Source organism: Ctenopharyngodon idella, chromosome 20 (assembly GCF_019924925.1).
Source record: "Ctenopharyngodon idella isolate HZGC_01 chromosome 20, HZGC01, whole genome shotgun sequence".
Classification (NCBI taxonomy): Eukaryota; Metazoa; Chordata; class Actinopteri; order Cypriniformes; family Xenocyprididae; genus Ctenopharyngodon; species Ctenopharyngodon idella.
The window spans coordinates 5,342,037-5,357,829 of NC_067239.1; the positions used below are offsets into that span (position 1 = coordinate 5,342,037).

General features: G+C 37.7%; 1 protein-coding gene across 1 annotated transcript; it reads right to left on the reverse strand.

Annotated features, from left to right (window-relative positions):
* Window positions 1-2,678: 2,678 nt before the first annotated feature.
* On the reverse strand, window positions 2,679-15,252 carry plpp6 (phospholipid phosphatase 6). The gene is made up of 2 exons (XM_051875914.1): window positions 14,588-15,252; window positions 2,679-7,132 (listed from the first exon to the last, which is right to left on the reverse strand). The coding sequence occupies exons 1-2, from the start codon at window positions 15,066-15,068 to the stop codon at window positions 6,765-6,767; spliced, it is 849 nt and encodes a 282-aa protein (XP_051731874.1). The 5' UTR covers window positions 15,069-15,252; the 3' UTR covers window positions 2,679-6,764.
* Between the last annotated feature and the right edge of the window lie 541 nt (window positions 15,253-15,793).

Below are 15,793 nucleotides of genomic sequence, written 5' to 3' on the forward strand. Positions count from 1 at the left end.
GAGAATTGCAGAGGTTAGTTGAGTCTCAGAAAGCCTAAAAAAATGATCAAACAGCACCTACATCCCCACAAGTTGTCTGGGAGGGTTTCAAGAAAAATCCTCTGCTCTCATCCAGAAACAATCTCCAGCATATTCAGTTGTCAGATAAGACTGGAACTTCAAACAGGACTGGCTTCTATGGTCAGATGAAACTAAAAAAAGAGCTTTTTGGCAGCAAACCCACCAGATGGGTTAGGTGCACACATGGATAAAAAGTACCCCATGCCCACGGTTAAATATACTGCTGGATCTTTAATGTTGTGGGCCTATTTTTCTGCTGGAGGTCCTGGACATCTTGTTCAGAAACATGGTATCATGAATTCTATCAAATACCAACAGATAAAAAATCAGAACCCGACTGTCCCTGCTAGAAGTCATATAATGGGCCGTGATTGGATCTTCCATCAGGACAATGATCCAAAACAAACATCAAAACCAACGCAAAAATGTGTCACTGAGCACAAAATGAAGCTTCTGCCATGGCCATCCCAGTCCCCTGACCTGAACCCTAAAGAAAATGAGTGGAGTGAACTGAAGAGAAGAAGCACCGACATGGAGCTGGGAATCTGAAGGGTCTGGAGAGATTCTGCATGAAGGAATAGTCTCTGATCTCTTGTCAGGTGTTCTCCAAACTCATCAGGCATTATAGGTGAAGACTCAGAGCTGTTATCTTGGCAAAAGGAGGTTGCAAAAAGTATTGAATAAAAGGGTACAAATAATTGTGGCCAACGTGTTTTGGAGAAAAACATTTATTTCATAATGTGATTTTCCCCCGACTTTCAATTCTTTTCCTTCAATGAAAGGTTAGATTTTTGCTAATTTTATGAATTAAAGATCAAAAGGATAAACAATGCAGATTTATTTTTACAGTCATCTTTGATCATATTTAAAAAAGGTGCCAATCATTCTGACCACCACTGTATGAATTCAAGATACAATTGATTAGGGCCCTTATCTATGAGATACTGACTGGGATCTAGGGCCAGATTTAACAGCTTGCACCAGCACAAACCCTCTTTTGGTACTAAAAAACTATTGTCAGGATTTACCAAAGACACACAGTGAAAAATTAGCACTGAAAAGGCATGGACAGGGTTATTTTTTGCGGTTGACCTTATTGCATATGCATTTGTAGGAATTTCCCTTTCAGACGCAAAATTTATGGGAGGAGAGTATTTAAATGAATCACGCAATGCAATTTACTAGGGTTTGCGCTAGTCAATTTATTGGTATTTGCGCCATTATTTACCACCCAAAAAAGGCATGTCTTGAACCAGACACTAATTTGTGCTGCTTTTGGTAGATTGCATTCGTCATTATGGAAATGATCCGGCTGAGTTTAATTTGCGCGCTGTCAGTAGATTACGCACAGAACTTTACACTCCCAGTGGTGTTTTTTTGCGCCATCAGTGTGACCAGTGTCTGAGGCACGTGAAAACAAAAGCCAATAATCATTGGCAGATGGCAGTCCATGACGTCACTTGCAGAGCGCCCATGAGTATAAAAGTCTGTTTGATTATCAACATTCTTTTGCAAAGAAGCAAGTTATAAAGGTTTGGAATGACATGAGGGAGTAAATGATGATAGAATTTTCATTTTTGGGTGAACTAATGCTTTATGTATTCAACAAATAAAAAAGAAAATATATTTTGTTGCTCATTTTGCTCTTTAAACTGGAAAGCCATAAAACAATTTTACTGAGATTGGTATTCCTTACAAATTTGTGTAATCCTTATATATTACCAGCAGAGGTCACTGCAGCATTAATTTTTTTTTTTTTTTAAATATATTTTTGGTACCATTTTCACAAGGTGTTCATTTTCAGAACCATGGCAATGAAGAATTAGTTATAGAGAAGACTATTACTAGGTAGGACATCTAGTGGTGTACATATGAAGCTACAGGTGAAAAAAGTCATGTATTCTACTAAATTTCACTTTGAACAGACAGACAGATCGATCTTTTGGGTCCTGTCTCTTTCAGCACCTTTGTATTTCCTTGAGGCTTATTGAACCTGTTATGTTTATTGATCCATGCAAGTTTTGTCTATGCTAGTGTAGTAGCACCTGAAAGAACCATTCACTGGATCATCAAGAACTTCAAGGAGAGAGGTTCAACTGCAGTGATGAAGGCTTCCGGACGTTCTAGTGCCCAGTAAGGGGCAGGATTGTCTCCTCGGCTATGGAATGGTGTCACCACCAGTGCAGAAGTTGCTAGTCATGTTTTTAAATCGGCCATCAATAAAGTCATTATTTTGTTTTTTTTGGCGCACCAAAAATGGGAGCTGTCAAAAATGATGTATGCACCAAAATACATGGGCAGAAAACAAATATTTTGGTACAAGCTGGAACAAAGTCTCCGAGTCTCTGTCTCAGATCCTGTTCACATTACATTACAGAACCAGATTGTGTTTTGTTTTTTGTTCTATATAATTTAAATTTAACTGTCCCACATCTTCATATGGAAGCATCTATAGCAATAAAACACCATATTTTGCAAGTGCTGCAAGGTATTACTGGGCTTTGTATCTTCAGAACTCACTGTAAAACAGATTAAGCTTAAGAAAAGTGGACTTTCTTGCGTTACAGTTTTACACACAAGATTACACATTTGGAGAAAAAATAAGTCCAAGACAAAGCCATGACATCTTCATATTTATTTAGAAAATACAATCACATTATGATCAATGTAGCGTATATTTTACATCACAAATATAATGAACAGTCATAGCAGGTACCACATTAAGCTTATGAATTCCTTGTAGTTTTCGCTTTGGTGAATGTACATTGCTACTTTTCACTTAAGACTACACAATGATCAAATGTCAGATTTTGAAATAGCTGGTGAAGCCATTTAAAATGACTGTATACCCAAAACACCTGAAATATCAAATAAAAATGTCTCCCATATTCTCTCTCCATCTCCAAAAGGGAAAAAAAGTTTATACACATGGTCCCTAGCAAACAAACACATCACCAAAACAGCACAAAGTTTTTGCAATTTAAAAATAACTTTTTATATTTCTTGGTTTCCATCTGTCACTTGTATTGCGATATTGCACAAATGATCAAACGACTGCACTTTCAAGAAATAACTCCGTTATTGCAAAGAAAAAAAAAGTGCATATGGCTCTCTTGAAACAGTCAAAACACCCACAACCTTCTCCATTTATTACTGCAAATCATTTTGAGGGCGTGTGCTGCCAGAGGAGACATATTTCAGAGAATGAATGAATTTTGGGGTGGATTTGTCAAAAATATCTTTGATGCCACTGTACTTTGAAAGAGGAAGACCTATGACTGGTTAAAGCCGACAGTGAAACAGCTTGACAGTGTTTCAACTACTCCAGTAAGGCTATGTGCGTTACTTCTTTTTGAATGGGTTGAATGGAGTGTGTGTCAATCATCAGGTGACCGAGGGAAAACATGTGTGGAATTAAACTGAATTATTACTCAATTATTATTATTACAACAATAGTAATTAGAGTAACATGTAATATGGGCGAAGAGACACTAAAATAAAGTTACCAATCACTATATCTCCAACAAATGAGATCCTTCCTGTGCAATACTGGATAACCAGTTAATAAGTGGAATGTAATAAGATACACTACATGGCCAAAATATGTGGACACCCCCCTTCTAATTAATGGATTTGGCTATTCTAGTCATTTATGTGAGGACAAATCTCCTCAAACTGTTGCAGCAATGTTGGAAGCAAAGATTTCTCTATAATGTTACTGTACGTGTTGTATTAAGATTAGTCTTCACTAGAATTACTGGAATAGCCAAACTTTGTTATATAAGGGGTTTCATATAAAAGCACACAAAAAGAATGGTGGAGTAGAATGAAACTGAATCGTTTTAAATTTTCAACAACTCTTGAGTCGCAAGAGAAAAGTCCATGAGAAAAAAAAAGGGCAATGAGAAAGTCTAAACCACAAAACCCCTCCTCGTTCACATTTTACTTTAATAATTGGGGAAATAAATGTTGGAAAACAAGCATTATTGCCATTTGCACTATGGTAAGACCATGGCTTTTAAACATGTACCATGGTAACACCGTTTCATTCAGACATATGCATAAGTGCCATGTAAAAACCATGGTACATAAATATGCAATCACTCAGTAAAATGGCATATCGAAGTGCTACGGTTACCATAGTACGGCCCCACTACATATTTTGCACAGGTTGTCCTGTAGTCAATATTAATGCCATCATGGTGCAATTTACACCTGCTTAATAATGCTACCAAATGGTCATTATGACAGATTCTCCTGTGATATATGGCAACAGTTTGCAGCATATAATGTGATTTATGGCTCTATAATCACAGTTGTGGCTTTAACCCAATTAAAATCCAGCAAATGTATTAAGACCATAGCAAAATATAAAGAAAACTCCTACTTCATAGACCAGTAAGACTGCATCAAAAAAAGTGCAATAAAATGTAGCAGTTGCTAGCACAGTGACAATTAAAGGGGACCTATTATGCAAATTTCACTTTTACATGGCGTTTGAACATAAATGTGTCGGCAGTGTGTGTAAACAACCACCCTATAAAAGGTAAAAATCCACCCATAAATCATAAGCAGTGTCTCAGAACAAGCCATCTGCAGATGTGAGGTCACAAATGCTTAAGGCACTGCCCACGACTGCTGACAGACCCCGCCCTGAGTGAGCTGTACACAATCCGCCATGTTCAAATCCTCTCCCTTGCCTATGTTTATCTCCTCACTAGAGCATTTAACAGCAGCATTCAAGTAAGAAATTCATTCTTATTAAAGCTACTAAGTTATCCAGTCAAGAGCAGTAAGTGATTGTTTTCTTTTGTTGTTTGGTTCATATTAACAGCAGTAGGTACTGTATATTATGCTGCTGTCACTTTAATACACAGATCTAATGTACACATGCAATTTCTTTACATGCTGTTTATGTTCACAGACATAATGGACTGTGTTTATGTGAACTTTGTGTTTTTGACATAACCTTGTGCGTATTTGACAGTTTAAGAGCTATAACACGTGAAAGAGAACTTAGTTTAATGCTCACGGGACACGCTGTCTGACAGTCAGCTTTCTGTGTGCATGCTTCGGATGTGTGCGCTCAGAAAACTATATATCAGAAGTTTAAAACGCATTCGGATAATAAACTTTCATGATGAAGAAGAACTGCAATGTCACGTGAGCACGGTCGCGATTGAGATGCTAATCAAAACCAAACAGATGTTTTGTTAGTTTTTGGCAGAGTATCTGAGGCACAAGCTGTACAGGCTCTGCTCTTTTCTGGAAAGTGGGGTGGGGAGCAGCAGCTCATTTGCATTTAAAGATACATGCACGAAACCAGCATGATTTCCTTACACTAAAAAAATGGGCATTTACAACATGATATGCGGGGTATTTTGAGCTGAAACTTCACTGGGGACACCTGAGACTTGTATTACATCTTGTAAAAAGGAAAATAATAGGTCCCCTTTAAAGCAGAGAAAAACAGAACAAACTAGTTCACTCTTTTGAGAGAGAAACACAGAATAGAGCTTTAAAACACACTCAAAATACTTTTATAGAGGATAGATCAGTGCAATTAGGAACCCTACACAACCCTTCAGAGATAACAGAACTACTCCCCCGTGAATATGTATTGAGGACGCCGCATACCCTAAAGGTATTAGAGCTGCGCTGAAATTCACCCCGATGTTTCAAATCCTCTCCCTCGCCTAATTAAACATTCATTTATGAAGAGATTTTCATATTAATTAGAGATCTGGCTGGTTTTTGATTAAAACGGAGGCAAAATCTTCAAGATGATGCCTATTGTTTCAGGTGCTAAAAATATGTAGTATCACAATGGTGAGGTTTTATTCTGTAAACAAAAACATTGATGTCAAAAGCCAGAGATCTCCCCAGCCATCATCCTTTTTTGGTAAGCACCAATCCTCAAAAAAGCAGAGCACAATGGCAAATGGTTCATAAGAAGTAGTTAATTGACACAAAAGAAGTAGAGAAAGAGAGTGAGAGGCATAAAAACTTCAATTGGCGGAAAATAAGATGTCTGTTTTCATTGCTCCCTAACACTCCAACTTCAACTCGTTTATCTGTTCAATGGAATCTAATATGAACCTGAACATTCCTGGCAGATGATCTGCGAGATTAATTTTTTACATTCAAGTTAGCAGACACACAAAACGTGGTAAATTCACATAAAGCAACTTGACAGACACTGTAGAATAGTCTAGATCCTCCAAATAATGCTCCCTTTCTTCAGTCTTAAAGGGTTAGTTCACCCAAAAATGAAAATTCTGTCATTAATTACTCACCCTCATGTCGTCCCAAACCTGTAAGACTTTTGTTCATCTTCGGAACACAAATTAAGATATCTGATAAAATCCGAGGGTTTTTGAACCACACGTAGGCAGCAACGTCATGCATTTGATGCTGACGCAGGACCTAGCCAATACCGTTCTGACATAGAACACAGAAGCGCTGCACTGTGTTTACTACATCAACTGTGTAGGAGGCTGACAGGGAAGAGAAAACCCTTTCTGGACCTCAAAAGGTGCAATGATGTTGCAGCCTATGTGTGGTTCAGAAACCCTCACATTTCATCAAAAATATCTTAATTTGTGCTCCGAAGATGAACGAAGGTCTTACGGGTGTGGAACGACATGAGGGTGAGTAATTAATGACAGAAATTTCATTTTTGGGTGAACTAACCCTTTAACTTCTCAGTGAAGGTGTCCAATCATGCTTTGCAACATGACCGGAGACAACCAGAGAACCTCAACCAAATTATATTGCCAGTAGCCCATGAAGAAACCAAACACGACATCCGTTACATTATGGCGTCCAAGGAGAACCCTGGAAAAACCAACAAAAGAGGCCCAGAGCAGGACAAGAACACGGAGTGGGGCCGCCAGCACCAGATGCGCCAACAGAAATCGGGCACACATTGCAGCACGTGTGGCATGGCCTGATGGGAAGGAATAGCGGTCCACAGAAAATGTGGCAAACATGTCCATACGGTTATGGGCAGGACGTCGGCGCCGCACTACAGCCTTCACCACGCCGACCAGGACCAGGTCCAGTACCAAGGCTGAAATAGAAAATGACATATATGTAAGAAAAACTGGACAGCTGAGAAATTGTTGGATTAGATTGAAGTGAGGTAAACCCGTATCCAACCTAAATATTACAGGCTTCCTTAAAGCCGATCAGTCAACTAACTGCTCAAACAATAGACTGACTAGTCAATTCCGGAAATATGTATTTTTGCACATGCCTTATTTATATTTATATTGAAAAAATCTGCAACCCATATTAGATTACATAGATCAGGATTTGCAACAAATGCAACATTAACAAACAAATGGGGCTGCACAATTAATCGAAATAAAACAAATAGTGATATAGCTTATCAAAAGAACTACATAGTCATTTCAGTTGCGCTTTGTGTTTCTGAGCAGCTTGTAAGACGGCTCGGTTCACAGTAAATGCTGCTTCTCACAAATCTCTGATTTAACGTGCATTTGGGAGCGCAGCATACACTAGGTTCACTTTATTTACACTCACATGCACATCATTTTTGAGGACAGAAATTTACATTTCACCAATCTTCTGCCAAAATAAAAGCTTGAGAATACTGACATATTAAAACCTTAAGAGTTTGAACGTTTGAAAGTGAAGATTTACAACATTTGTACTGTAACTCGTGTTAGTTGGTTCTTGTAAAGAGTGAATACCCTTAAAGCAAGTAACTATTTTCATTAGCAGTGGAGTATTTTTTCTTTGTGTCTGGATGTCAATATGTTAAATTATTGAAATATTAGCTTGAAATCTCGGGGGGTACCTCAAGTAAATATTTTACTTTTAAGTGGATCGAGTAATTTGGGAACCCCTGCAGAAGATGGATAATTTAATGGCCAAAACCTTGGGGCTGGGTATCAATACAGATTTCCTGATTCGATTCACAAGTGCTTGATGCAATTCAATTCAGATTCATTTGGGTATCATTGTGCTTACAGTATGGAAAGAATTCTCTTTCTGTTCATGATGTAAATTACTTTTCATACCGATTCAAACCAGAAACTTTTTTTTTTTTTTTTTTAATTATTTATGAAAATATATGGCTCATAAGTCATTTGTTCTTAAATCAGTTTTACAGTATACTATATTTTTATTGAATCACATTCTGCGAATTTAAATGCACATCTATGACTAATATAACTGCTTTTGCCCTAATTTCCATAGCAAGCACCATTAATACCAGAAATACATTGGAGATCTTGGTATTTCTGCATGTAGAGATGTTCAGAAATGATAATCCCATGCAGCAATGACAATATCAGCAGCAAGCTCCTAATATGATTTATCTGCCAATAACACACATACAATCTTTACTGCCTTTCTCTAAATAACACAGCACACTCACTGTAGTCAATGGCTATGTTACCACCCAAAGCTACAAATTAAACTTTTGCACAAAATTGGAATATCGCATAAAACATTTGCGAATAAAGCACTGTTTCCATCCCACGTGTTCAACAGAACAAAATGGTCACTTCTTGGAAAAATTGGTGCAAAATATCTGTAATAAAAATGGAAGTTTCTGCCACTGTGGCTCTTTGTACATTCATTATAAATGACTTGTGCCTCAGAGCAAGCCATTCTGATGCCTGGTTTTTGCGAACACAGTGGTGTGAGATATTTCTGGGAGTTCATTAATAATTACACCCAGCCATTTTGATGACAGACTTTGGCTCAGGCATTTCAGAATGACCACACCGACATCTGAGAAGCTGTACAATGAAATTGGTCCAGTTATCCAATCACATCCATTGTTGAGGCAAAGTTACGTGAGTTTGTTGTTGCTCATTGATTCATTTATTCGGTAAATGTGTTTCCAATGAGCACATATGTTTTTTATGTGCATTTTTAAGATTTATGCACATCTTGGTGTTTCCATCCAGTGACCAGCGTTTATGCAATATCGCAAAATGCGAGAATGGAAACATAGCTAATGAAGCAGTGTATTAATTTTCTCTCTCTGGAGGGAAAGTATTGTAATGACACCCCCACTGTAAAAAAAGAATTGTTGGTTCAACTTAAAAAAGTAAGTGACCTGGTTGCCTTAAAATTTTGAGTTCATTGAAATTAAAAATTTGAGTTAATACAATGAAGGCGATTGGTTTAATTAACAGAAATGCAAAATATTGTTATCTGAACCACATTAATTATCTAAGTTGATTTGACAAAAAAAATGTTGTGATAAATCATGAAAATAATTTTTTACAGTGCAGCTTTTAATGCACACTAATTCTTAGAGCAAATGTCATTTGTTTATTGTGTTGTATAGCTCTACAGCTGATCAATCGTGTTTGACTGAATTGATATATTTTAAGGTACTCTTGTAACAACAGAGAATATGATATACAGACCCATTTTCAGTAGGTCCTGTTTATGGGAACCATTTCACTCATCATGGCCAACTACACCTGATTTTATATGAAAGACATTTTTTCCACAGTGACGAGTGGAAAGGTCTTTTCAAAATACTTTATGATTGATTACAGCCGTCTCTGAACACAAGGCTTGTGATTACCAGGATGAATGAATCTTTCATAAAAGATGTTAAATTGGGTGAATCACTTGGTGAAAAGACGAGCTGTGACAGATTACTTCTGGATAGAGATCAAGCATGGCTGCAGGACATATCTCTGTATGTCAGACACAAGCTGAGTAGGCCATCCAGCTTGTAGTTTTAAACCCTGTCAACATTAGTGAATGGGATGTCAAAGCAACAAGGGGGTCAGTGGAATGACACAACTGCCGTAGCGGGATCGGTAAGTGAGTGATTATCACTCCATTTTTCCTCTGAAAATACTGCTGAGAATCACGATTAATAAATCTGGATCTCTTGGCAGCAACAAACAGGTTGCCAATAAGCCACATCAACAAAGAAAAGCCAGAATGAACGGAAAACTGCCTCACCTGCAGATCCCCCTGGCACTGAAAACACTTGAAGGAAAGAGAGGTCCAAAAGAAAAGATCAGGGATGTTTCATAGGGAAAGCAGGAGGAGAGTAAGTGGGTTATGATTTGCTTCTTACATCAGAGAAGAAAATGAGCCTGAAAAAAGGACCAAAAAGAATGGGGAATGCAAAAGTGTTTAAGAAACCAAAAGAGAAGCCAGCCTAAGATGGATATTTGTGACTAAACAAAAGGGCAGATGCAGATATATGGGTGGCCATGTCATGACTTTACAAAAAAATGATATACCTCAAATGTGAATTCTGAAGCTGGTCTTTAAAGATTAGTGGCTAAATCATTTTGACTCTTTCCTCAATTCGTAAAATCAAACCGAATATCACATGGACATTAAACGGTTAGTTCAACCAAAAATGAAAATTTTGTCATTAATTACTCACCCTCATGTCGTTCCACACCCGAAAGACCTTCATTCATCTTCGAAACACAAATTAAGATATTTTTGATAAAATCCGATGGCTCAGTGAGGCCTCTATTGTCAGCAATAACACTCCCTTTTTCAATGCCCATAAAGCTACTAAAGACATATTTAAAACCGTTCATGTGACCACAGTGGTTCAACCTTAATATTATAAAGCGACGAGAATACTTTTTGTGCGCCAAAAATAACAAAATAGCGACTTTATTCAACAATATCTAGTAATGGGCAATTTTAAAACACTGCTTCATGAAGCTTCGAAGCTTAACGAATCATTTGTTTTGAATCAGTGGTTCGGAACGTGTATCAAACTGCCAGAGTCACGTGAACTACTGAAGTTTCAAAACACTTACGACATAATGAAGCTTACATACTGAAATTACGGGATCTTGGTGCTCCGAACCACTGATTCAAAACAAATGATTCGTAAAGCTTCGAAGCTTCATGAAGCAGTGTTTTGAAATTGCCCATCACTAGATATTGTGGAATAAAGTCGCTATTTTGTTATTTTTGGCGCACAAAAAGCATTCTAGTCGCTTTATAATATCAAGGTTGAACCTCTGTAGTCACATGAATTGTTTTAAATAAGTTTTTAGTAGCTTTCTGGGCATTGAAAAAGGGAGTGTTCTTGCTGGCAATGCAGGCCTCACTGAGCCATCGGATTTTATCTATAATATCTTAATTTGTGTTCCAAAGATGAACGAAGGTCTTACGGGTGTGGAACAACATGACGTTGAGTAATTAATTACATAATTTTCATTTTTGGGTGAACTAACCCTTTAATGCAAGTCTATGCAGTAGGTCCTCACTGCAGAACACGAGATCCAGGGTCGAGGTTGGATCCAAATCCAGGGGGTGGAGACGGGTAGGTTTAGGGATCAGTGTTTGGTGGAGGCAATCAGTACTGTGATTGACATGACCAATAAAATCTTACCAATAGAATCGGCTGTAGGGCGGCATAGGCCTGGCTTCTGACGTCACACTTGGATGTGTGCCGGGTTGGATGTCCACCGCAGGCTGCAGCGAGACACTTCTCATATATATATTGGGAGGAGTTGGATCTGGATCCAACCTCGCCCCTGGATCTCGTGTTCTGCAGTGAGGACTATCTTAGTCTATGAGGCAAGACACTGCACCAAGAATCAATGTTAAAGGGATAGTTCACCCAAAAATGAAAATTCTGTCATCAATTACCACAGTGTTTCCCATACATTGATTTATTTGTCACCACAATATCAACACTGACCGCCACAAGAAGATTTCAGTGTTTCCCATTCATTAACTAGACTGTGGCGGCCAGAAATATTTAAACTTTTAATAATAACATAAAAGGTCTTTAATGTCATGTTTTGCGCCATTGCTGTCAAACAAACTAAAATCGAAAGCGTGATAAGGCTTTGTGTCCTCATCAAATCGCAAAAAAGACTGTCCGTTTGCGCACTTCACTTACACGATCAGCTCCGCGTCTCAGTTCACAGTGAATGAATGCGGTGAACTCCATCTCTACATGTACTGAGTTTAGCGTGCATTTGGGAACGTAGCTGGCACCAGTTACGCATTATTTTCACATTTGCATAGTTGACGATTACAGCATTTGTAATGAGAAGCGTTTAGTTTGTAAACTTGTTCTCCTCCGCCAAAATAAAAGCTCCACTGCAGTTTCCGTCAAAATAAAAGGTCATATGTTTATCTCTTTTAAGTATAGAAATTAGGACAAAACTAATTATGAAAGTTTCATTTATTTTTCAGTGCATTTGTTTTACAATATATGGCTATTACTGTCACAGAAATAATATTATAACTATTATTATTATTATTATTATGTAGCCTAGTGTAATGTAGACTGAGACACTATATCACAAATAAAAAAGGCTGAGTACCCTTTAAAGTTCAGGTACAAGCAAAGTCAATGCACAGACTCTTCTTTGTTTAATTTGCACACTAAATATGAGTTGGAGCTCTACAACTCTCAAAGTGCTCTAGATTGATGAATTTAACTTTAAAATGTATAAAATCTCCTCAAAACCCCCTAGAGGGACCAAGGTCCACCTACCATAGTTACACAAAAATCCTGTGGGAAACACTATACTACTACGAAGGCTAAATTCAATCTGTTTATCAGATAAAGCGATCGAGTCTCTTCAGAAAATTTTGACTAAACCGCTCAATTCATATGGATTAGTTTTACGATCTCTTTATGAATGTTTTGAGGCATCAAAGTGTTAGCTGTGTAGCTGTCTATGTTGGGACAGAAAGCTCTCAGATTTCATCAGAAAGATCTTCATTTGTGTTCCAAAGATGAACAAAGGTCCTACGGGTTTGAAACAACATGAGGGTGATTAATGAATGACAGAATTTTTATTTTTGTGTGAACTAACCCTTTAAAATACAGAGTTTCCAAAGTATATCAGCATAAGAAGTAAATCTCATCGAACAACTGTGATAGAATTGGTCACTGACTTGGTCTGTGTAAAATTATATCTTTTTTTCAGCTGTTTTTAACATGTAAACATGGTAACTGCATGATATATACACAAGGATCTGAGGAAAGGAAAAAATCCACTTATAGGAACGAAACATCAGACCAAAAGGCTATTTATACTTTACAGCACAATTCTTTTTTTTTTTTTTTTTTTTTTACAGATGAATAAAAAATAAAGGCTACACGTTTCTAATTTTAAACATTCTGAATGCCTTCTCTCCATGAATTCTGAATGACCTCTATTGCAAAAGCATCACTGCGTTTGTAAATTCTGTTTGATTTTTATATTTGAGTCTATAGTAGAGGTTTCAAACCTGGGGCCTGGGGACCACAGGGGGCCACAGGAGAATACTAGGGGGTCTGTGGAAAAGTTTATAGAAAAGCAGTATAAAACATAGGGTGAATTCAGGTTGATTGGGACACTTTTTGCCATTGAGATGACTGAATTCATCCAAAAACTAATTAACTAAACAAATAAATTTGATTAAAATAAATACATTTTGATTTAAATAAATAAACCAAAACATTTGATTAAAGGGTTAGTTCACCCAAAAATGAAAATAATGTAATTTATTACTCACCCTCATGCCGTTCCACACCCGAAAGACCTTCGTTAATCTTCGGAACGCAAATTAAGATATTTTTGTTGAAATCCGATGGCTCAGTGAGGCCTCCATAGCCAGCAATGACATTTCCTCTCTCAAGATCCATTAATGTACTAAAAACATATTTAAATCAGCTCATGTGAGTACAGTGGTTCAATATTAATATTATAAAGCGACGAGAATATTTTTGGTCCGCCAAAAAAACAAAATAACGACTTATATAGTGATGGCCGATTTCAAAACACTGCTTCATGAAGCTTCGGAGCGTTATGAATCTTTTGTGTTGAATCAGCGGTTCGGAGCGCCAAAGTCACGTGATTTCAGCAGTTTTGCGATTTGACACGCGATCCGAATCATGATTTGACACAAAAAGATTCATAACGCTCCGGAGCTTCCTGAAGCAGTGTTTTTAAATCGGCCATCACTATGTAAGTCGTTATTTTGTTTTTTTTGGTGCACCAAAAATATTCTTGTCACTTTATAATATTAATATTGAACCACTGTACTCACATGAACTGATTTAAATATGTTTTTAGTTCATTAATGGATCTTGAGAGAGGAAATGTCATTGCTGGCTATGGAGGCCTCACTGAGCCATTGGATTTCAACAAAAATATCTTAATTTGTGTTCCGAAGATGAACGAAGGTCTTACGGGTGTGAAACGGCATGAGGGTGAGTAATAAATTACATTATTTTCATTTTTGGGTGAACTAACCCTTTAAATTAAATAACGTGTCAAATATATACATAAAAATAATTACATTTTTATTTAAACAACACATAAAAAAGCAATGTAACGAAATCGAAACATAATGATATTTTTTTCAAACGGTATTATTTGCGTCTTTATGCTTGAAAATATACAACTGCCTTTTAAATTTTAGGATGGGGGTCCATCGCATGTGGATGATCATATTTTGGAGGTCCGTGGTAGAGTGAAAACCCCTGGTCAATTTTTGAATACGAAAATTTGTTTGTAACATAATAAGAGCGCATTACCCATGAGCAGGTTCAGCATGACCTCCTGACCGGCGGCACTGTCGCTTTTATACAGGCAGTACGCGGCACCGGCTAGCCACGGGATCCCGTGTCCGGAGATCTCGATAAGCTTCATGAGCGGCCGCACGCTGCCCCAGGACGAGTCCTCACAGGCGCACACCCCGAGCCGCTTCGACAGCCACAGGTCGATGGCCAGCAGAGAGCTAAGCGCTATCCCAATGAAAGACGGGTTTAATTTCATGCAGTCTTCCTCCGGTAACTGCTGACCGCCGGTGGAAGAGGTGGACGAACCCGAGCCGCGTCGTCGGTTGGGGCTCTCGGAGGCTCGAAGACGGGCCGATGTGGGATCGGAGCCCTGCCTCTGCAGCAGGTGCGGCGGGGGAGTTCGGCTCAGAGAAATGAATTCGTAGCGCCCGTTTCCACCGGTACACGGAACGCTGCCGCTGCGCCCCGAGCTGCTCCGTGCTTTAGGAGAAGGCATTTTACTTCACTTATGCCAAGACAAGCTAGTCCGATGTTACTGGAATGTCTTCTGTTTAATTAAATAGCTTTTGGATGCGTCCTTTTTCAGGTCATAGTTTTACAGGTGATAACAGAGAACTCGTCTGACTGAACTACCCTGCAGCGCCATCTTTGAACAGCAGCTCTCTGCGCAGTGCACACTGGGAGAAAAAATATTAATCAACCATGTGACTATATTACAGATTAAATTTACAGTAATAATTACATTAAATAATTAATGATTTAATCCTAAATGTTATCATCCTAATACGAGGGACCCCCCATCTTAAAATTTGAAAGGAAGTTACAGTCTATATACTGTGGGGAAAGAAATTATATTACAAATGTTTTGATATATATATATATATATATATACACACACACACACACACACACACACACACACACAAACACACGTATCGACACATTTAATACATATTAATATATAAATATATATACATATATATTACAAATGTTATTTATTTTAATCAAATGTTTTCATTTATTTAATTTGTTATTTAAATCTAAATTTATTTATTGTTTTAATCAAATTTACTTGTTTATTTAGTTAATTTGACTTAATATTTTTCATTATTTATTTACTTATTTATTTATTTACATTGCTTTTCTCTACCTCTACCCCCCCCCACCCCCCAAAGCACTCCCAGGCCCCAGTTTGAATCCTATGATAAAAAAATACATAAA